Source organism: Schistocerca gregaria, chromosome 5 (genome assembly GCF_023897955.1).
Source record: "Schistocerca gregaria isolate iqSchGreg1 chromosome 5, iqSchGreg1.2, whole genome shotgun sequence".
Taxonomy (NCBI): domain Eukaryota; kingdom Metazoa; phylum Arthropoda; class Insecta; order Orthoptera; family Acrididae; genus Schistocerca; species Schistocerca gregaria.
In genome coordinates, this window is record NC_064924.1 from 264,416,770 (window position 1) to 264,441,423 (window position 24,654).

General features: G+C 38.5%; 1 protein-coding gene across 3 annotated transcripts in view; it reads left to right on the forward strand.

Annotated features, from left to right (window-relative positions):
• The window catches only part of LOC126272098 (poly(A) polymerase type 3-like), a 149,751-nt gene extending 130,992 nt beyond the window's left edge, over nucleotides 1–18,759 (forward strand). For all 3 annotated transcript variants that reach the window (XM_049974677.1, XM_049974676.1, XM_049974678.1), the window contains 2 exons: nucleotides 14,244–14,327; nucleotides 16,741–18,759. In XM_049974677.1, the coding sequence (XP_049830634.1) occupies nucleotides 14,244–14,285 (42 nt within the window). In that variant the 3' untranslated portion in view covers nucleotides 14,286–14,327; nucleotides 16,741–18,759. The remainder of the gene's footprint in view (nucleotides 1–14,243; nucleotides 14,328–16,740) is intronic.
• The last annotated feature ends 5,895 nt before the right edge of the window (nucleotides 18,760–24,654 follow it).

A 24,654-nucleotide genomic window follows, 5' to 3' on the forward strand; every position in this document is an offset into this window, starting at 1 on the left:
GAGGCTGCCCCCCTGTGATAGGGGTATATGTCAGATGTTGCATTGCCTGTTGGTCCCCAAGAGCTATTTCATTTCCCTCCTCCAGCTGTATCTGGGAGACATTCCCTTATTTGCCATGTGGGGAAACACCTCGTAGCTGGCTGTATGTGCCTTAGCAGTTAGGCAAAAAGTGATGCATTGTAAACTGTGTCCTTTACATTATGGGAAAATTTGAACCAGTCATAAAATATTCTCTGCTTGAAAGATGTCATAATTTATGACAGATGATGATTTTATGTTTTGTTCTATATCATTATGATGAAAGTGTTCACACATACTGTATTTGACAAGCCGCAGCAGACAGATCTGATTTAATTTAGTTTGTTTGCAGCTATGCGGCACTTAAAATGTTCTGTCATTTCTGTCACTCATTCTTATGTGAATATTAATCCATAAGCCACAATTTGTAAATGTCAAAAGGTGGCTGCTCATTCTTCATAATATGTGGGGTGTATATGCAAAAAGCAGCTTTCATATCTTACTTGAACTACTATATTTAGCCGAGTATAAGACAACACTAAATGTAGGACTACCCCACCTCACCCCTCACCCCCACCCCCACCCCACCCCACCCCACCATTTTTAAGAAGCCTCTTGAGAAAAATTTATTTTTAACATGTTCTTACTAATCAAAATTACAAACTGTTTTATTGTCATAAAGTATCTGTCAAAAAGTTAACATTATACCTATTCTAAACTTATGCCATTTGCTTATTGTGTACATTCTGATAATAATAGGAGAAATAAAATAAACAGTTTACGTTAATTTTTGGTCCAGGGTCTTTTCTGTCTTTTTTGCTTAGTGATCCTGTAGTCTGTCGTATCTCTATTTTTAATAATCACCACCATTGCCGTAATAGCACAGCTGGAAATTTATATCTTCATTCTCACTAATAATTGGCAATTGGCTGTTTCTATACTGACATGAGAATGGTACCGTGTCTCCTGCTTCCAAACATATGAGCTGCCCACCAATCTCTCATTGACTGTTTTGAATCAGCTGACACACCACCTTTCATTCACATCATACATCATGGTTAACAGTGATGACTTTGCAGCAAGAAACATGTAAGTATAGCACTGAACCCTTTCTAGACTTGGCCGTTTCCTGCAGAAATGAATACTACTGTTGAGTGTTTTGCCAATTTTAAGTCTGTTCAATGCCGACTACAAACTGCTTCAGGTAAACTGCAGTTTAAATGCGGTAGATGTCCATAAAAAACCAAAGTATATGGTATAGATTCCCAAGGTTGGCAAGATGGTGAAATTTGCTGCTCACTCACTTCTCCCCTCCACCCAATCATCATAGCTCTCAGCCAAGCTGTTGTCACTGTTTCCCTTCCAACCGAACTGTAGTGCTGAGCTTGAGCAACTGTAATAAACAGACTGCAATATCTTCTAGCATACAGGTCATATTACACCATGACCAAATAAAATATTAGTCTGGGTTCTGAATCAACTAATGTTTTTTAAAGGACAACATTTCCATTTTTGAATGGGACCATTATTTAAAAAAGCAGCATTAATGTTTGTTAACGCATTCGTACACCTATGAGAACATTTAATGCTATTTCATCCTGTGTTTCACAAAATTGTCATATTTTAATCAGATCAGTAGTCTGTTGTAGTGACTAGTTCATAGTTTCTCGCTTATCATATGATTGTTTGAGCAACATCGATACTGTATCAAGCACTTCGGCATATCGGGAAAATCTTGAGCTTGTTGTAAGGCAAGTATCATTTGCTGAGCCCTGCCTTTCAGAGTTCTTCAAAAAAGTCTGCACATAACCTCATTAGCCAAAGCTTCATCTCTGAATGTAAAAGACTCCTATAAATGTAACACTAACCCTATATACTCTACCAATCAACGTAAAAATATTGAACTCGGCTGTAATAGTTTAATCTGTGAATGTAAGATGAACCTGTATTTTTGTAATGAAGAATTTGAGGCAAAACCTCATCTTATAATTGCAAAAGGGGAATGCACACACAAACAATTGTCATTATGTAACTGGGTAAATATGATATGTTGTTGTTGTGGTCTTCAGTCCTGAGACTGGTTTGATGCAGCTCTCCATGCTAATCTATCCTGTGCAAGCTCCTTCATCTCCCAGTACCTACTGCAACCTACATCCTTCTGAATCTGCTTAGTGTAGTCATCTCTTGGACTCCCTCTACGATTTTTACCCTCCACACTGCCCTCCAATGCTAAATTTGTGATCCCTTGATGCCTCGGGACATGTCGTACCAACCGATCCCTTCTTCTAGTCAAGTTGTGCCACAAACTTCTCTTCTCCACAATCCTATACCTCCTCATTAGTTACGTGATCTACCCACCTAATCTTCAACATTCTTCTGTAGCACCAAATTTCGAAAGCTTCTATTCTCTTCTTGTCCAAACTAGTTATCGTCCATGTTTCACTTCCATACAAATACTTTCAGAAACGACTTCCTGACACACAAATCTATACTCGATGCTAACAAATTTCTCTTCTTCAGAAACGCTTTCCTTGCCATTGCCATCCACAGAAACAGATGACTTTTTGAATATGTTAATGGTCCTAAGAAAATATTGTAAGCTAATGCTTGTGGTTCCTATTATCTTGTTGATAACTGGTATACTGCTGTGTATTTACCATGGAATATTGCCAGCTGGTGTTATTTACAATCTCAATATGCTGCCTACAAAGTTGCAAATCTGGTTATCAGTAAAATAACAACATTGTGTGATGTTCTTGGTTCTTATTCTAAAGTATCTTAAATTCCTAGTCCTAGTCCAAGTTCATCTTTCTAAAGTAACAGTGGAACCATTGGAATACCACTGGGAAGCCATATGAATTGGAAACAGAGTGAAAAATGACTCCTCAAGTCAAATTACTGTCTTCCAGTCATCAGCAACTAATGTTATCTCATTTTGGTGTCATTTGGTTAGTGTTACCTCATTATTGGTATTGACAAGAGGTTAAGAGATTGACTCTTGATCCTAGATGCATACATTGTGAATATCGTAATGGGATTTGACTGGTAATTGAGTTCTAAGGTCAGTTGTGAAACATCAACTTTGTTGCTTCTTGTGACAGACATTTTATCTTTTTAGTGAGAACTAACTATTAGCTTGATTCAGTATGGTGATGTTTTAGTGCAGATTGTGTGTAGTGATGCAAAATGCCTGGGCATTTATGCATTTTAAAGAGCACGTATATATTGGGAAAGGTCTTTTGCAATACTGCTTCAGTAGTGGTAGGGTAAACAAGTTGAAAATGTTGCAGGAGAGTAAGGGAAGAGTCAGTAGGGGAAATAAATTGGAGTGTAAACATAACTATACGTTCTTAATGAGGTCAGTTCTTGGGGTAGTACATAATAAAAAATAGAAAACAAAACTGAAGTTGAAAAGTAATTCTTGAATAAAGTTCGGTTTATATTAAGTAGGTAGCCTGTTGATAGTATTTTTACATACACCATATAACTGCAAAAAAAAGTAAAAAATGTTTATGAATAATGATTTTAATTAGGGATGAGTCGTGCCAGTTCAGCTTCCATGGGTCCAAGAATCATCGATTCTCTAGGAATTGAATGATTCCAGAATCTTGGGCATTGATTCTTTGTTATTAAATCTCTTGTATGTCGCCTTTCTTAATTCATCTTCGCAGCAGTGCAATCATACAGAAATAGATAAAGAGAGGAGTAGAATAGAAAAGTATAGTCTGCATCAAATCTCGCTATGTCGCTTATCTGTCAATAAAGCTTGAACTTATGTTCAAATATAAACATTTAGTAACTTATAATATTGGGAGTATAGGCCCATCCCTTATTTTAATTGGTAAGTTATACATTCTAGCTGTAAAAACTTTCAAAAGTACTTTCTTAAATAAATACCCAGATTTTGAGCATTTAAAATTGCTTTGGGCAAATTCCCATTTATAAATGTTCTGCCCACTGGACATTTGCCTGGATCACATCACTAGTTATGTGTACCATCACATTAGGACTTTTTTGTTATTGGTACACTTTACCTACATGCCGTGTTCAATAAAGTCACTAACCGCACTGTGACATCCTCCCCGTACTCATATTGAGAGTGAGTTATCACTTTTGCCTCAGCTACATCTGACCAGTTGCGTGGATTGTAACATACTGCTTAACATGCTCCATTCTTAATTCCTGCACTGCAATAGCACAGGTCAGACACATTTAACAAATGATCAGTATTACTAATACACAAACACATAGTATTCCAGAAAATAAGTGTTCCCATTATTTTGATGACAAATTATACTGTCTTCACTGTCACCTATGCCATGAATAAACAAATTAGAAAGCCATAAATAGGTTTGTATGACAGCTGGCAGATTGTTATCCCCATGGAATATAACATTCTCTTATGTTCCCCTAGTCTGCAGACTACCTCATCTGACAGGTTGTAGGTTCTTGCTGTTGTAACATGTAACATGAACCAGACGGCAAATTAATATTTATTAGTAATCCAGAAAGTATTGGAAAGGGGGAGGGGGATGAATTGACATTCAGACATGAATTCTTTGATCTATTGCCCTGACATGTAAAAGAGGTAGTTTCATATATCATATGTCTGAGAGGGAGGCTAGATCCTTCTGGCTGAGTTGATTGTAATCTACATGTAGTTAGCCAGGACATTGTAACTGTTCAGTGTGTGTGTGTGTGTGTGTGTGTGTGTGTGTGTGTGTGTGTGTGCGTGCGTGCATGCTGTCAACAACTCAGCATCTCAACTCTGCATGGAGTTATTACCTTTACTCCTTTAATTATTTATATTCCAGCGCGGATGTGACATAGCTCATCCACTCATTTCCCACCTTTCTCCTCTCTTTCCTCCACCCAGGCACAGATAACACAGTGCAAGTTCATAATAGGTAAAATGAAGTTTGTTCCATTGTTTGGACTGCACAAACAGTTATTTTTTTTTTTTTTAATTGTAAAAGCCAGTAATCTTTGGGTGTTTTCAGTCTCTTGTTATGTCTCATCTCTCTTGATCTGAGATTCTGTGTTAGTTTTGTACTTTGTCCCTGATTAGTCTCATTTCCTACAGCGTCTAATTTCTGCTGGTGAGTAGAAGGTCCATTGTTTTTGAAAGCTTGCACTAAATGTAATTTCTTCTTCATTCCTATATCTGTTTCTGCTCTGTAAGTTAAAAATTTAATTTGTAGTTATTTGATGACAGCTTTAATCTGTTGATAATTTACCTTGCCTGTTATCCCGTTCTACGTGGTTTAATACTAAAAGATTGGATAGCTTAGGGAAAACTTCCAAGGCATTTGTTGGATGTGAAGTGGCAGTTCATTATTCATTAAAATTACCATAACCATTTACTGATTGTCCTCAAAGCATAATTAGACACTCTTGTGACTTCTGCTGAGTGTATTCCAACATCTGAAGTTTCAACAATCCATTGAATTTTTGTTTCAGGTTTATCTTAAATTTAATCTGTAAACATAAATGTGGAATTTGGGATACTGTGATTTTTACACCACGTAAGCTGCTAGTCGGGCTCCAGTGACCAGGGACAGTGGCCATGCATGTGCACGCACATTTGTGTGTTCTATTTCAGGAGGAGGTCATTTTTGTCCAAAATCATAAATGTTTAGTAATCTTTTTCGTTGTGCCCGTCTGCAATTCAGTGCCACCTCTATGTGATGAATATCGATCTATCCTCTTTGTATTGTTATTCTGTAATCTGAGAAATTTAAGAGTTACAACAATATGAACTAGAATACACTGCTACTCACCGCTTAGGTGAAGATGAGTGATAGGCAGATAGATAGACAGTAAATTGCTTCATATTACAACTTACTAGGCAAGTGTGGTAACCATTGCCCCATCTGGGACATGGCAGTACCGCAACTGCACGGACTATCTCGGTACGTCTCTTCGCTGATCCTCACTCCCTTTGAGCGCCACCTATCCGCAGTCCCTGTCCATTATACTCCTGTTCACTATTTAGAGATTTCCACATGAGGTTGGATGTATTCGTGCATTGGCACTGAAGAAAGTGGACCCATTGCCCAGAAAGACCATTCCTGTGTCTCGGAAGGCATAGTGGTTACCACACCTGCTTAGTAAGCAGGAGATCCTGCTTTCAAATCCCGGTCTGGTACACATTTTCGTTCATCACCACTGATTCCACATAATATCCTGCTGCAACTGATAGCAGTGATCCTCCTGCAATTTACATATATAGTGCTCCACAGCTGCTGGATCTGCGTGGTGTCTGTTCTTTGGAAGGAGCAAACACTGTACATTCAACTGTTATTCTGGCAGATAAACATGACAACATATGACAATTATGGAACTAAAGTATTTTCTTCCTAAAAAAAACTGTAGGGAATCAAGAAGTGACTGCAGTTACAAGAATCTCTAGAACAATGACAGTAAATGGCATAACTGATAGAGATTCCAGACAAACTTTGAAGGAATCTGTAAGAACACTGTCTTGTTCTTGGTACTCATAGCAAAGCGATGTCAACTTGAATGTATTATAGTGCCCTGCTTCAGAACTAGGACAAGGCCGATCCTTACAGGAACTTTCAGTTTTTCAATGGGACCAATGTATGAATGCTAGTCTAATCAACACCATTATTAGAATTGGCTCAAAAAATTGTTTTATTTCATTTTTGTTTGTCACTGTCCATTTGCCCAAGTGCTGTGATGCATAAAAGTTTGTTTGGTCATTGGTTTCCTCAGACAATGTATCCAGTGCAAATAATTTGTAGAGGGTTTCTATTGCTGCATCTAACCTTATATTCAAACAATGGAAAATCCACGATGGAATGTAACAATATATGGAAAGGAAGGTCGCTACTCACCATCTAGATAGCAGAGATGCTGAGTCGCAGGCAGGCACAACAAAAAGACTATCACAAATAAGATTTCAGCCAATAAGTCCTTCGTCAAAAGTAGACGACAGAGGCACAAACACAATCACGCAAACACAACTCTCACACTGTGTGTGAGTTGCTTTTGTGTGAGTGTTTGTGTGTGTCTTGTATTTTTGAAGGCCTTGCTGGTCGTAAGCTTACTTGTGACAGTCTTTTTGTCGTGTCTATCTATGGCTCAGCATCTCCACTTTATATTGGGTAGTGACCTTATATTCAAATTTTCAATTCCAGATGCAGAACAACAGGCGAAAGGTATAAGCTTTGTTTGATAACTTTCCAGATCATGCTGTCCTGCAACATTCTTCTCTTCTTCCTCTAATGACAAAACTCAACCACTCTGTGCTGTTTATTAGGATAAATAATTTCACTGCTGTTGCTTTCACTCTCTGTGATCAACATTTTCACATTCAAGGCCAAAGACAGATGTTTGTGTACACTTGACCAAGAACTGGAGAGAAATGAATGAATATAAACAACAAACAGTTCTAAAATGTTTGTATTGCTTTGTCATAACTTAAACAGGTCACAGGCCACAAGCCAGTCGTGATGAAATCCTATCTAGTGAGCCAAACAAAAAACAAGACAATAAAGTGCAAAAGCTTGCAAAGCGTTGAAAGAATATTCATAATCATATCATTCTAAACATAGTTATCTTCTACTATGATAAGAAACATTGGACGTTATATGTTTACACACCTGCATCAAGTAAGTGCCAATCTTGCTTGAGCATTTAACATTACAATACCAGAAATCAGAGCAGCTCTAACAAGCATACGTGGCCTGATGGAGAGATCGTTGTAACTTTGTGCAATAGTCAATGCATTAATGATGGTAGCATCCTCGTGGACAAAATTTTCCAGGAGCGTGGCAGCATCAGAGAAAACAACATGGAATGTTAGATCTCTTAATTGAGTAGGTAAGTTGGAGAATTTAAGGGAAATTGATAGATTGAAATCAGTGAATTGTGGTGGCAGGAAAAACAGGACTTCTTGGATAGGTCAGTAAAGTGCCATCAACGCAAAATCAGAATGAGAATTTCACTCTACAGCGGAGTGTGCGCTTATATGAAATCTTCTGGCAGATTAAAACTGTGTGTCGGATCGATACTTGAACTTGGGACCTTTGCCTTTCGCGGGCAAGCACTCTACCATCTGAGGTTCGCAGAAGAGCTTATGTGAAGTTTGGAAGGTAGAAGATGAGGTACTGACAGAATTGAAGCTGTGAGGATGGGTTGTGAGTCGTGCTTTGGTAGCTCAGATGGTAGAGTGTTTGCCCGCAAAGGTGCCGAGTTCAAGTCTCTGTCCGGCACACAGTTTTAATCTGCACAGGAAGTTTCAACACAAAATCAGTTGGGCTACTCCAGGAGTAGGTCCAATAATGAATAAGAGAATAGGAATGTCGGTAAGCTACTGTGAGCAGCATAGTGAACACATTATCACATCCATGACAGACACAAATCCAATACCCACCCAGCAGTACAAGTTTGTGTGCCAACCAGCTCCACAGATAATGAAGAGATTGGAAGAATCTACATTGAGATAAAGGAAATTATTCAGGTACTTCAGGTAGATGAAAATTTGTTATGGGTGACTGGGACTTGGTAGCTGAAAACGGAAGATAAAAAAATATGAGAATGTGGACTGGAGGAAGTTAATGAATGAGAAAGCTGCATGGCAGAATTGTGCACAGAGCATAATTTCACCATCGATAACATATCATGAAAGAGTGTTATATACATGGACAAGATGTGGGGACACTGGACTGTTGCAGATTGATTATGCAATTGTTAGACACTGGTTTCAAAACCAGATTTTAAATTGTTATGTATTTCCAGGGGCAGAAGTGAACTCTGACCATAACTGATTGATTATGAATTGCAAATCAGAACTGAGGAGAAAATATTAAAATTCAGCAGGCAAAAAGGAATGCAAAAAATAAAAAATTAAACAATGGAAATACAGGATGGAATGTAACAATATTATGAAAAGGTTAGTTGGTATTCACCATATTGCAGAGGTGCTGAATCACAGAAAGGCACAACAAAAGGACTGTCAGAAAGTTAGCTTTTGGCCAATAAGGCCGTTCTCGAAAATCGACAAAACACAAACACACACACACACACACACACACACACACACACACACACACACACACACACACAACACAACACAACACAACACAACTTGCACACACATGACCACATTCACTGGCAGCTGTAGCCAGACTGCAAGCAATACTGCTTTATGGGAGAGGCAACCGGTTGGGGGTAAGGAGGGGGCTGGGGCAGGGAGGGGGAGGGGTAGCAGAGTAGGGGTGGGGGTTGGTTAAGTACTGTTGGGAGTGTGCATGGACGAGGTGCACAGCAGGGCAGCTAGGTGCAGTCGGGAGGTTTGACGGATGGCAGGGGAGAGAGGAGTGTAGTGCAAAATGAGAGAAGTAGAGAGAGTGGGTGCCTTGGTGGAATAGAGGGCTATGTAGTAATGGAATGGGAATAGGGGCTAGGTGGGTAAGGGCAGTGAGGAATAAAAGTTAAGGCTAGGAAGTTTATGGGAATATATTGCAGATAGAGTTCCCATCTGCGCAATTCAGGAAAGCTGGTGTTGGTGGGAAGGATCCAGATGGCACAGCCTGTGAAGCAGTGATTGAAATGAAGAACATGATGTTGGATGGCATGCTAAGCAACAGGGTGGTCCAGTTGTTTCTTGGCTACAGTTTGTCGATAGCCATTCATGCGGACAGACAGCTTGTTGGTTATCATGCCCACATAGAATGCAGCACAGTGGTTGCAGCTTGTAGATCACATGACTGGTTTCACAGGTAGCTCTGCCTTTGATAGGATAGTTGATGTCTGTGACCAGACTGTAGTAGGTGTGTGGGAGTATGTATGGGACAGGTGTTGCATCTGGTTCTATTACAGGGCTATGAGCCATGAGGTAAGTGATTGGGAGGAGGGGTTGTGTAGGTAGTGACGAGGATATTGTGTAGGTTCGGCGGGCGGCAGAATACCCCTGTCAGAGGAATGAGGAGGATAGTGGGTAGGACATTTTTCATTTCAGGGCACAATGAGAGGCGGTCGAAACCCTGGCAGAGATTGTAATTCAGTTGCTCCAGTCCTGGGTTGTACTGAGTCGTGAGGGGAATGCTCATCTGTGGCCGGGCGGTATTGGATGACTGGAAAGAAAGGGAACAGGAGGAGTGTTTTTATGCTAGATTGTGAGGGTAATTACAATCTGTTAACTCCTTAGTCAGACACTCAGTATATTCAAAAGGGAGCACTCGCAACTACAGATGCGATGGCCAAGCGTGGTTAGACTGTATGGAGGGACTTCTTGGTTTGAAAAGGGTGGCTGCTGTTGAAGTGGAGGTATTGCTGGTGGTTGATACGTTTGAGATGGACAGAAGTACTGATGTAACGATCTCTGAGGTGGAAATCAAGGATGGATAGAGTAGGACCAGGTAAAGCAAATGGCGGTGGGGGGGGGGGGGGGGGGGGTATTGAGGTTTTGGTAGAATGTGGATGGAGTATCCCCACCCTCAATCCAGATTACAAAGATGTCATCTGTGAATTTGAACCATGTGAGACGTTTGGGATTCTTGGTGTCTGGGAAGGATTCCTCTAGATGCCTCATCAGTAGGTTGACATTGGATGGTGTCATGAGAGTGCCCATAGCAGTACCCTGGATTTGTTTGTAGGTAATGGCTTCAAAGGAGTAGTAGTCATGGATGAGGATGTAGCTGGTCATGGCAACTAGGAAGGAGATTGTTGGTTTCGAACCATCGTGTGTTGGGGAACGTAGTGTTCAGTAGCAGTAAGGCCATACGCTTTAGGGATGTTAGTGTCCATAAAAAATAAAATCTAAAAATAAAAGTAATAAGATTAGATTCACAGAAAGTGGGAAAAGCTTTAGCGGGAATATCTAGAGGACATACGCAAGGGTGCAAAAGCATACATAACTATTGATGCTGCTTGTAGGAAAATTAGGGAGTTCTTTGGAGGAGAGAGAAGTAACTGTGTGTATATTAAGATGTCAGATGGTAAGCCAATACTATGGAAAGAAGGGAAACTTGAAAGGTGGAAGGAATATATAGTATGTCTGTATGAGGGGAACAAACTCTAGGAAACTTCATGACGATATTATAGAAAAGAGTAGAGGAAGTAGATGAAGATGAGAGGAGAAAATAAAAAGAATTTGACAGAACACTGAAAGACATAAGTGGACAGCATCCTCTCAGAATTACTGAGATCTTTAGGAGAGCCAGCCATGACAAAATTATTCCACCTCGCGTGCAAGATACATGAGACCTGCTGTATACCCTCTGGCTTAAAGAAGAATTTAGTAATTCCAATTCCAAAGAAGGCATATGCCAACAGGAGAGAATACTACCAAACCATCAATTAGATAAGTCATAGTTGCAAATAATGACACAAGTTATTTACAGAAGAATGGAAAACTGGTGGAGATCAACACTAGGGGATATCAGTTTAGGTTCTTGAGAACTCAATGAACACGTGAAGCAATACTGACTTTTTGACTTATTTTGCTTGATAAATTGAAGAAAGGCAAACCTACATCAAGTGTTTGTAAATGCAGAGAAAACTTTTGACAATGTTGACTGGACTACACTCTCTTAAATTCTGCTGGGAGCAGGGGCACAATAGAGGGAATGAAAGGTTATTTAAAACTTGTGCAGAAACCAGACTGCAGTAAGAGTTGAAGGACATGAAAGGGAAGCCATAGTTGAGAAAGGAGTGAGACAGGGTTGTAGCCTGTCCCCAATGTTGTTCAGTCTGTACATTAAGCAAGCTCTGGAGTAAATTGTGGAGAAATTTGGAAAAGGCAGTAAAGTTTAGGGAGAATATATAAAAACTTTGAGGTTTGTCAATGACATTGTAATTCTGTCAGAGATTTATAAATACTTGGAAGAGCAGTTGAACAGAATGCATAGTTTCTTGAAAGGAGATTGCAATATTACCATCAATAAAAGTAAAATAAGAGTAATGGAATGTAGTTGAATTAAGTCTGGTGACACTGAAGGAATTAGATTAGAAAATGACACACTAAAAGTAGTGGGTGAGTTTTGCTATTTGGACATCTACATAACTAATGATGGCCAAAGAAGAGACAATATAAAATGTAGAAAGACAATAGGAAGAAAAACATTTCTGAAAGAGAGGAATTTGTTTACATTTAATATAAATTTTAGTTTTAGGATGTCTTTTCTGAAAGTATTTGTCTGAAGTGTAGTCTTTTGTGGAAGTGACGTGTGGACAATTCAAACACGAAGAGAATAAAAGTTTTTTAAATGTGTTGCTGTAGAATAATACCAAAGATTAAATGGGTACATCGACTAATGATTGAGAGGTACTAAATTGAATTTGAGGGAAAAAATTATGGTGCAACTTTACAAAAAAAAAATAGGATAAGTTGTTTGGATACATCCTCGGGCATCAAGGTATTGTCAGTTTGGTAATGGATAGAAAGTATGGGGTAAAAATAGTGAAAGCAGACCAAGAGTTGAATACAGCAAGCAGGCTCAGACAGGAGGAGTGTGTGGTAGTTATGCAGACATGGATAAGGCTTTTACGGGATAGACTAGCATAGAGAGCTGTATCAAATCAGTCTTTCGACTGAAGGACACAGCAACAACATATTTTTTTTATATTCCATTCATTTGTGAAACTTGTTTATTTTGTCTCCATTGATGAAGTATTATACTTCTTGTTGCTTTCTATAGTCATAAATGACCTTTATTTCTCCCTTTGTCATTTTTAATGCATTTGTTAACACTCTCATATTATCTATTTCTGCTCTGAACTACTATCTGAATGGAATCTACCTCATCTGGTTGCCATCAGCTTTCCTGTAAATGTGGAAAGACGGGAATTTTTCGAACATAGCATTTAAGAGAGATTTGAAAAGCAGTTCAGGAGATAAGATGCCAAGTACTCATTTCAGTAAATAATCTGCTGAAAACAGTGGAAGCTAAGGGAACATGCATGCATAGTCATTTTTGGACTGAAGTCCTATACAATAACAGTCTTCAATTTACAATAAAGACTGACTGCCATTTCAGGCAGCCTTCATCAGGATAATAATTATAATGTGTCGTTGCAGATGTACTGCATGTGTCCTATTTTTCCAAGTGTCACATGTCACAGGCACTTGTGTTTGGTTTTCCAGGATGTAGTAGCATTCGGGAACCAAGATGACAGACTTGGACACATTGTATACAGAAAGCTATTGGGTACAGATGGATATCTGAATGCTTTGTGCTGCCACTGTCTAAGCCAGAAAAATATATTAACCACAGGGACCCAATGAATCAAAGATGCTGACAGTCAGAGTAGAGCTACAGGAGCTATTTATACCTTAACAACAAATGTATGGAGGGAAAGAATTGTTCTGTTTTGACATTGAGGAACAGGCTCAACAAGGATGAAGAACAGTGCGTTGGTGTTTTATAATACAAAGAGAATCGGAGGTACTGCCATTAAATGTACCATTAATAAGCATCACACAAGAGGAACAAAATTCTTTCTAACAATTTAGACTCATTCTATATTGATACTACTAGTTTACCCATTACCGTATGTGTGGCAATACTACTTAGCAAAGCCTACGCCCTTCTTAAGCAGCTTCCTAAAATCAAGAGAAAAATTATAGAAGCTGGAAAGATAAAGGAAACAAATACCATCATGAACTGCAAGGACAATTATAAACTTGTCATTTTGTTACCAATGATTACCTGTCACTGGGTCAACAGGGAAGACCTACCAAGCACATTAGTAAGTAATCAGAAACACTGAGATTCAAGGTGTTGTGCAAAGTGCATAAACATATGTCATGGCAGCATTTGCCATCTAATCCACAATTACAAATAACAAAATAAAATGTAAATGTTTTCACCAGCAAAATTCTCTCTTTGCCCCCCCCCCCCCCTTTCTCTCCGCCCATTGAATATCTGCAGATATAGCAGCCTAGTAGTGCTGCATCATTGGCACAGCACAAGCAGACTCTCATCATGTCTACCTGTAAAATAGGCAAAACATTGGCTCTTATTTTTCTATTGTTCATTCTACTACATGAAACATAAACTGTATTATAATTTTTATAGAATATGCACACTAACTTCTAGAATTAATTCCCACATTTTCTTTAGTGAAAAATAAAATTAAATACTTTTTTTTATTGTGTGTGTAGTGTGTTTCATTTCCCATGCTGTAACTTTTCTCTACTAATCTCCTGCTTGTCTTTTGTTGTTCACTTATTACCACTTACTATTCTTCCATTTTAGGAAAGGCCAAACAGTCTCCAAGAAGGCTTTATTTGTACATGACAACAAGAAACAAATACTGAAAGACTTCGCTGTTAATTTCAGGTAAGTGTGTTTTAAATTGTAGGCTTTGTTTACAAGTAGTTCAGTTAGCCATTGCAATGATTATAGTACTGAATTTCTCTGAAGTCATCAGCTCCAAGCTACCCAGTCACACACTATTGTTACTTTTTAAAGATGTATTATCCTTTTACAGTTAGCATCTCAGAAAGGTAGTCCATCACAATTTCTCTGTGCTCATGAAGCCAAATGTCAAAAGTAATGAATAAATATCTGTAGCTACAGTTGCTCATTTGACTAAAACCAATAGTAAATATGCTTTCCAAGTTGTAGAAGAGATTGACGCATCTAGCTTATCTGTACCTGTGTGTTAACTTTCAGCTTTGCCAGTTGCAAGCAAAACAATTTTTTGTCAGTGTTTGACTGAGTTCTCATTTTATTTGTTATTATGTAATATTAATACAGTTATTACTGCTATGGATCCAGAGAAGTCCTCGGGTAGCGATTATATTAAAGTTTTTAACCATAACCACGCTTGTCACACTTCTGTTTCCAAGCTCGCACCTTCTACTGAAATTTTATGAAAAAATTGTGTAGCAATTAAAAAACTGAGATACATAAGAATCTTCCATTGATAATAATATTTACTGGATAAAATTTTCTCAGTTTTATTGAAATAAACATTAACTGTTGTTCCTAGAAATTAAAACTCCTGTCTGCTGAAGTATGCAAAAAGAAGAAAGGAATATTAGTGTTTGCTGTCACAATGACAACAAGGTCACTATAGACGGGTGAGATAGTCAAGGCAGCAGATTCTACAATGTCCCACAGTTGAGCCAAATAATCGCAGCTGAATGTGCTTTTGGCTACAGTCAATCGTCTTCAGGCTGCTGCTCCAGGTTGTAGCCGTAGCTGAGAATCTGTGCATAGATCCTGAGAAATCGGTACCCAGAACAACCACCTCTGGCCGTAATAACGGCCTTGATACGCCTGGGCATTGAATCAAACAGAGCTTGGATAGCGTGTACAGGTACAGCTGCCCATGCAGGTTCAACACGATACCACAGTTCATCAAGAGTAGTGACTGGCATATTGTGACAACCCAGTTGCTCGGCCACCATTGACCAGATGTTTTCAATTGGTGATAGATCTGGAGAATGTGCTGGCCAGGCCAGCAGTCGAACATTTTCTGTATCCAGAAAGGCTCGTACAGGACATGTAACATGCGGTCGTGCATTTATCCTGCTGAAATGTAGAGTTTTGCAGGGATCGAATGAAGGGTAGAGCCAAGGGTTGTAACACATCTGAAACGTAATGTCCACTGTTCAAAGTGCCATCAATGCGAACAAGAGGTGGCCAAGACATGTAACCACTGGCACCCCATACCATCACGCCGGGTGATACACCAGTATGGCGACGATCAATACACGCTATTTCGCCAAACATGGATGTGACCATCATGATGACAGAACCTGAATTCATCTGAAAAAATGACGTTTTGCCATTCGTGCACCCAGGTTTGCCGTTGAGTACACATCGCAGGCACTTCTGTCTGTGATGCAGCGTCAAGGGTAACCGCAGCCATGGTCTCCGAGCTGATAGTCCATGCTGCTGCAAATGTCGTCAAACTGTTCGTGCAGATGGTTGTTGTCTTGCAAATGTCCCCATCTGTTGACTCAGGGATCGAGATGTGACTGCACGATCCGTTACAGCCATGTGGATAAGATGCCTGTCATCTCGACTGCTAGTGATATGAGGCCGTTGGGATCCAGCACAGGGGTTATTTTTCTACATTTAACAAGGGTGAAATTGAGTTGCAGTCTGTCCCATCATGGATTATGAGTGTACCTTTGTTGTAGGTGCCTGTGTCATAATAATAGTGTGACAAACAGTCAGGTGTGGAAGACAGAACATTGTTGTTATTTCACTTTACCTGCACAGAGAATGGCAATGGCAGCATCTGCTGTGTGATTCAGTATTGAATCCATTTACAAACCTCCCCCATTAACATGAAATAATCAGTTCGTGTTGCATGATTTTAGTAGCCATGTCACTTTTCTATGCACCATAGCTGCTAGTTTCAGATATTCTGTTATGTAAAAATAGAGAAATAGCAAAATTGAATCATAACTGTTGTCTAAAAACCCTTAATTGTAATCTGCAGCTCCATGTGGTAACTGAGACTTGGGGAAGCAGACTTTTTTTCTACTTATATGTTATCTTTCTTTCATGATTTCCCCCCCCCCCCCCCCCCCCCCCCCCATTTTCAGTCTTTCCACTAACACTGCCACCCCACTAACACACACGCACGCGCTCGCAACAAACATCGTCTCTCTTGTTCTATGTCCAGTGCTCCTTCTCATTACCTTTTACACTTTATATATGTTTTAATATTCTTTCTCTTTCTGGCCTGAGCCTGTCTGTTCTACCACTAAAGCATGATTGTGTTTCTTTCCAGGTAAAGCAAAGCAGCTATCAGTTACAGAATCCCTCATTGTGGATTTATGGGCTGTCACTGCTGTTGGGATGTTTATAAATGCTTTGTCAGGCATAAAGATATGACAACTGGTATACACAAGGGATACTTGAATTTCTTTCTTCTTAAGATACACCTCAGGTGTTCATCAAGTTTTACGACTTCAGAAGAGTATGGATATTACATGATCTTGCATATGTACATTCAGGCAAATGGCAAACAGTACAACTGAATGTTGTGAATCCATTCGACACAGCTAGCTGTGTACTTAAATTGTGTACATATTCCTATATACATTAATAATGTTTTAAAAGCACATAGCTTCCTTGAATGTTTTGTCACACCAAACATTTTTTTCTTGAGGGTTAAAAGTAATTAACCAGAAATAGATTTTTTATTCATTGTACTGACTTGTACTAAATTTTGCAGTGAGTAGTGTGCAGTGAGAGAACTTAAGAGTACATGCTGTACAGTACAATTGTACACACACACACACACACACACACACACACACACACACACACATACACACACACACACATATATATATATAAATATATATACATATAGAAATTAGAGTGTTTTATATTTTTCTTTTGACTTGTTCAGTGTATTTCAATGAGCCCTTTTGCATTTTTTTACTGTTCAGTGGGGGTTATTGTGCCACCACAACATAGTGTAGTTATGTTTACTGAGGGATTAAAGCTGATAGAGAAAGTGATTAGATTTGTTTCATACTGAAGTGTTTGACACCTATAAATATATTTTATATGGACAGAAATGAAAGATTGAATTAATATCAACCATTGTAAATAAATTAAATCTTCCAAGGAGTGTGTCATTAAGTTCTCAGTCTGTGTCCAGTTTATTTTCTAATGCTGAATGGGAATCTGACTTTTTACATGTGTGTACATGAATATTGAGTGATTTTTTTATTTATACATACCTCACACATTGTAGACTGCATTTTATAATGTGCAGTTTTGAAGTTGTTAGAATTGTGCTCTTTGTACCCTCATGAAATGCCGTATGTTTAACATGCAGGGACGTCTGCAGTTTTGTTTGAGGATTCATCTTCATGACTAATTATCAACACAGGTAATTGGGTTAAATGTCTTTTGTTTTTAATTGTTGTGGTAATGGAAAAAGAAGTTGTAGCTGTTTGCTGCAGGAGAAAACATTTATTTATTTAATTTAATATGTTGCTCTTTGTAAAACAGCAAATGAAGTGTCCTGCAGACCTGCTGTAGGTTAATCATAATTAGTAATAAAGTATGTTTCTGGAAACTCTTCAGTATTGAAATACATACCTCCTTGAAAGTAATATGAATTACCAAACTATCTTTTGTTATTCAGTAGTCTTGTGCCAGACACCAATACTAAACTTATTGCATGTATCTGAATGATAATGAGGATTATAGTAGTAATAAATGTCTACTCAATTTTATTAAAGCAAAAATTTGATTTGCCTCAAACCACAGTTTTTTTATTTTCTAACTTTCCACAGATTATGTGCATTTTATCATCTGTAATGATAGTCATGTTAATAATAAACATGTGTAATGTGACTTTTATGACCACATGTCTGTCCTCTTAACAGATATACAAAGGTTCAAATTTTATTTTATATCCTGTTATAACAATGCCTTTGCCAATCAAAGCTGCATGAAGTTTTTTACCCTGGAAAATATAAAAATGATGAGATTTTATATTCATGTAGGATATTAATGAGAATGAAATTGAGAGAGAATTTGGCGTCAGCATTCCATTAGCTATTTGTCTTCGTTACTTATTTTTTACAATTGCATCAAACTATCTACCAGTCAGTATTTTCATTTTCAGTCTCATATAACATTTTGTTTTCTGTTAAAAAGCAGATTAACAAAATTATGCTCAGATAAAGCCTGAATTATGTCTTTAAGTGGTATGGTGCAATTCTGCAAAGATGTAGAGATTAGTATGAAATGATTTGTAAAGAATATAAAGTGTTTGATAAAAATCTATGCTCATTTTATTTTTACCCTACCTTATTTCATAGAGTTATTTTGATTAGTTCTCAAGCTGTGCCACTGTGTTAAGAATTTTCATTTCTGTACTGTATTTAATAATTGTACAGTTTGCTTTATATTTTGACACAATCTCATTTTTCCTTCATCAATGTGGACACACAGTCCACTTGATCCACGAACATTTCCTTGTTTGGAAATTGGAAACAGGGACTCCAGTCCTTCAGAAATGTTGACCGATTGCTTGTGGAAGCTGGTTTGCATTTGCAGCCAAGACGAGAGTTACTAACTTCCTCCTTAGAATGACAACATATGTGGGATTGCCAGGATAAGCTGCATGGGAGTTGGCTACAAAAGTTATTGTCTTCTGATGTTATGTTGTGGCAGGAGTTCCATAATATGGTGACTCACCAGTGTGATTAGTGGGAAATTGTTTCCTTTATACACACCTTGCTGATAACAGTCTGATGAAACCAAAAACATGGGGCAGTTTTAATATGAAAACATTATTTTATTTCGATGTCAATTTATATTTCCGGAACATTTTATTTGCAGATTACACATTAAAATATTGAAAGTTAATAAATATATTTTCTTCCACTAAACCATCAACTGTACGACTCCCTAAAAAACAGTTGATGAAAGTCATTCTTTGAAGATGAAGTCAGTCAGTGAACTTCTTTGGACAGATTTGATTCTCATTGCGGTGTAAAAACATTGCTCATAACAACTATGGAGACACAAACACTGACAAAATCATAGTGCAAGCTTCATTTGCAAATAACAGAAATTTATGCAACTAATTTTGTTATAAATTTTATCATAACTACTCTATCTGCATTCAACCATCCAGGTTTAGTTGTTCCAGGGTTAAAACAAGTGCCAAGGTGATTCCTTTGAAAAGCTAGTTCCCCATCCTTCTCCATTCTAAGCTTCTGACACTACATTTCCTTCTTCCTGACACGTGCGTTCTAAGTGTAGCTCAGTTTCCAAATTATCCATTCCAACAGAAAAGGGCTACAAAAACATGTTAAACATTTCACATACCCTAAAATTAGAAACTGATTTCTAATCTGTGGGGATAACTTAAAATTTTGGCCATTTGTCGTGAAAGCTGACAACTTGGATAAATCAAGTGTTTCTATTGTGGTGTAACAGGTTGTTTCCCTGTTCTTCACTATAAGTTGAAAGATGATTGTGTAAAATGTTATTTAGGCAATGAGCATGTAGAGAATTTCATCTGTGTTTGCTTTGATTTTGGTTTGTGCAGGGAGGATGGGAAAAATGTGAGCACAGGACATCAGCAAGGCATGATGCTGTCAAGAGCCTCCAACGCTGTTGGAGTGGCATTATACTTTGGCGTCATGGGTTGGCAGTGTTTTGGAAGGTCTAGAGCAGGCACCCCTGCCTACAATGACAACACCTAAAAACAACTGAAAAAGCTGAGGAGAAATGTCATTCTCTTATGTTGTGTTCTTAAATCCACTTCAGATATGTTCACTGAAAAGGCAGTTATGTCATTTTGTCCGAAGTTTTTGTAGATGTGAGCTTTCTTACAGCCTTCGACCTTCTGCAGACTGCAAAGATGTCCCACGGTACAAGTGGTGACACTGTATAGCAGGTGCACAGCATCAAGAAAATGCAAGAAGGTAACATAAATCTTAAATCAGATAAAAATTCTCATGCTCATCATCAGGGTGAGAGATTGCTTGTGAAGCTGTTGGTTCAGTTACAACCCACAACCACTTCTGTCTTCTACTGGCCTCTTTTTGGTAGTTGTAACACTAAAAGAATTTTCAATAAATAAAAGTATATATAACGTTGTCTAGAGCAACCCATGAACCTTTGCCGTTGGTGGGGAGGCTTGCAGCGATACAGATAGTCATACCGTAGGTGCAACCACAACTGAGGCTATCTGTTGAGAGGCCAGACAAATGTGTGGCTCCTGAAGGAGACGCAGCAGCCTTTTCAGTAGTTGCAGGGGCAACAGTGTGGATGATTGATTGATCTGGCCTTGTAACACTAACAAAACATCCTTGCTATGTTGGTTCTGCGAACGGCTAAAAGCAAGGAGAAACTACAGCCGTAATTTTTCCCGAGGGCACACAGCTTTACTATATGATTAAATGATGATGGCATCCTCTTGGGTAAAATACTCCGGAGGTAAAATAGTCCCCCATTCGGATCTCCGAGCGGGGACTACCCAGGAGGACGTCGTTATCAGGAGAAAGAAAACTGGCTTTCTACAGATTGGAGCGTGGAATGTCAGATCCTTTAATCGGGCAGGTAGGTTAAAAAATTTAAGAAGGGAAATGGATAGGTTAAACTTTAGTGGGAATTAGTGAAGTTCGGTAGCAGGAGGAACAAGACTTATGGTCAGGTGAATACAGGGTTATAAATACAAAATACAATAACAGTAATGCAGAAGTAGGTTTAATAATGAATAAAAAAATAGGAGTGCAGGTAAGCTACTACAAACAGCGTAGTTAATGCATTATTGTGGCCAAGATAGACATGAAGCCTACACCTACCACAGTAATACAAGTTTATATGTCAACTTGCTTTGCAGATGGCGAAGAGATTGATGAAATGTATGATGAGATAAAAGAAATTATTCAGATAGTGAAGGGAGATGAAAGTTTACTAGTCATGTGTGACTAGAATTCAATAGCAGGAAAAGGAAGAGAAGGAAATGTAGTAGGTGAATATGGGATGGGGGTAAGAAATGAAGGAGGAAGCTGCCTGGTAGAATTTTGCACAGAACATAACTAATCATAGCTAACACTTGGTTCAAGAATCATGGAGGAATCCTGGAGATACTAAAAGGTATCAGATAGATTATATAATGGTAAGACAGAGATTTCGGAACCAGGTTTTAAATTGTAAGACATTTCCAGGGGCAGATGTGGACTCTGACCACAGTCTATTGGTGATGAACTGCAGATTAAAACTGAAGAAACTGCAAAAAGGTGGGAATTTAGGAGATGGGACCTGGCTAAAGTGACTAAACCAGTGGTTGTACAAAGCTTCAGAGAGAGCATAAGGGAACAATTGACAGGAATGGGGGAAAGAAATACAGTAGAAGAAGAATGGGTAGCTTTGAGAGTAGTGAAGGCAGCAGAGGATCAAGTAGGTAAAAGGACGAGGGCTAGTAGAAATCCTTGGGTAACAGAAGAAATATTGAATTTAATTGATGAAAGGAGAAAATATAAAACTGCAGTAAATGAAGCAGGCAAAAAGGAATACAAACGTCTCAAAAATGAGATCGACAGGAAGTGCAAAATGGCTAAGCAGTGATGGCTAGAGGACAAGTGTAAGGATGTAGAGGCTTATCTCACTAGGGCTAAGATAGGTACTGCCTACAGGAAAATTAGAGATGTCTTTGGGGAAAGGAGAACCACTTGTATGAATATCAAGAGCTCAGATGGAAACCTAGTTCTAGGCAAAGAAGGGAAAGCAGAAAGTTGGAAGGAGTATATAGAGGATCTATACAAGGGTGATGTACTTGAGGACAATATTATGGAAATGGAAGAGTATGTAGATGAAGATGAAATGGGTGATATGATACCGCGTGAAGAATTTGACATAGCACTGAAAGACCTGAGTAGAAACAAGGCCCGGGAGTAGACAACATAATATTAGCCTTGAGAGAGCCAGTCCTGACAAAACTCTACCATCAGGTGAGCAAGATGTAAGAGACAGGCGAAATACCCTCAGTCATAATGAAAAAATAATAGTTCCAGTCCCAAAGAAAGCAGGTGTAGACAGATGTGAAAATTACCAAACAATCAGTTTAGTAAGTCTTTACAGACAAATGGAAAAACTGGTAGAAGCCGACCTCGGGGAAGGTAAGTTTGGATTCCGTAGAAATATTGGAACACATGAGACAATACTGACCCTATGACTTATCTTAGAAGATAAATTAAGGAAAGGCAAACCTACGTTTCCAGTATTTGTTATTGAGTCTGTGTATTGAGCAAGTAGTAAAGGAAACAAAAGAAAAAATTGGAGTAGGTATTAAAATCCATGGCGAAGAAATAAAAAGTTTGAAGTTCTCCGATGACATTGTAATTCTGTCAGAGACAGCAAACGACTTGGAAGAGCATTTGAACGGAATGGACAGTGTCTTGAAAGGAAGATATAAGATGAACATCAACAAAAGCAAAACGAGGAGAATGGAATGTAATCGAATTAAGTCGGGTGATGCTGAGGGAATTAGATTAGGAAATGAGACAATTAAAGTAGTAAAGGAGTTTTGCTATTTGGGGAGCAAAATAACTGATTATGGTCGAAGTAGAGAGGATATAAAATGTAGACTGACAATGGCAAAGAAAGTGTTTCTGAAGAAGAGAAATTTGTTAACATCGAGTATAGATTTAAGTGTCAGGAAGTCATTTCTGAAAGTATTTGTATGGAGTGTAGCCATGTATGGAAGTGAAACATGGACAATAAATACTTTGGACAAGAAGAGAATATAAGCTTTCGAAATGTGGTGCTACAGAAGAATACTGAAGAGTAGATGGGTAGTTCACATAACTAATGAGGAGGTATTGAATAGAATTGGGCAGAAGAGGAATTTGTGGCACAACTTGACAAGAAGAAGGGATTGGTTGGTAGGACATGTTCTGAGACATTGAAGGGATCACCAGTTTAGTATTGGAGGGCAGCTAGGAGGGTAAAAATCGTAGAGGGAGATCAAGAGATGAGTACACTAAGCAGATTCAGAAGGATGTAGGTTGCAGTAGGTACTGGGAGATGAAGAAGCTTGCATAGAATAGAATAGCAAGGAGACCTGCATGAAACCAGTCTCTGGATTGAAGACCACAACAACAAGAGAGCAACCCAGAGTAAACAACAAAAAAGATATAGGTGAGCACACAAAGTAGTTTTTCCCAGTGTAATTATAGTATTTAAGAAGTAGTAATTATGTGATTTGGTAAAAACCAAAGTTTGAATTATCACAACAGATGCAATAAATGAGATTAGTTGATAATAACAACCAGGTCAATGACAGAAAATATTTACAGTTGAAGTAACTGTTGTCACATGATTCAAGAAACACTATGTTGGCGAAACGGAAGATTTCAGTATGCTGATTCTGAGGCAGGAAGTGAACACTGATGGTTTAGTTGCTGTCCTTGAGCTGGAAACACTATATCCAGCAGCTGGCCAATGTGGTAGCATAAAGTTCACTACAGTTTCATTTAACTCGTAAGTGGTGTCTATAATCTGTGCAATCCACCAGTCACAGTAATACGCCTGCTATTTCCGAGGTGTCAGCCGAACAAATGAAATTTCTTCTTTCTTGCTCTTGAAAGTGCGTGCAATATGAGTTAGCCCGTCTCTTTGTGTTCAAAAAGGTGTTTTCTGGATTCTTTTCACAGAAGTAGTTTGTTGGAAATATTATTCTTTTTTCTGCTCACGGATTTCTTCAATTTCCTCTTTGGACAAAAGAATTAGGCTTGTGGATGTGTAAGATTTCACAACTCTCATAAAATCCTCAGCATTCTGAATCACAGCTGTATTTGGTCTGGACAGATTATGTTTTGTAGCATGGTGCTTCAGCAAGCCTCCTACACCATCACAAGTTCCCTTCCCATGACCAGTAGCACTGTACACCCAGTCAGTTGGCAGAAATGACTTACTCAATTCAAACAGTTGGTAACGATTTTTAAAATGACTAGGAGCACCATCAGAAATAATGATGATCTCTGCCCCTGCTTGCAGTTGAAGAATTTTGTGCATTGCTAGCAACGCATGTGCTGAGTCATGTCCTGTGTCATCACTTATAACTGCAACACTTGTGGTCTTGTTTTGAAAATATGTCACTCCTGTAAAAATTGAAACCTGGACATTGCTCTAAGAATACCCCAGTTCTCAGCAAAATCAC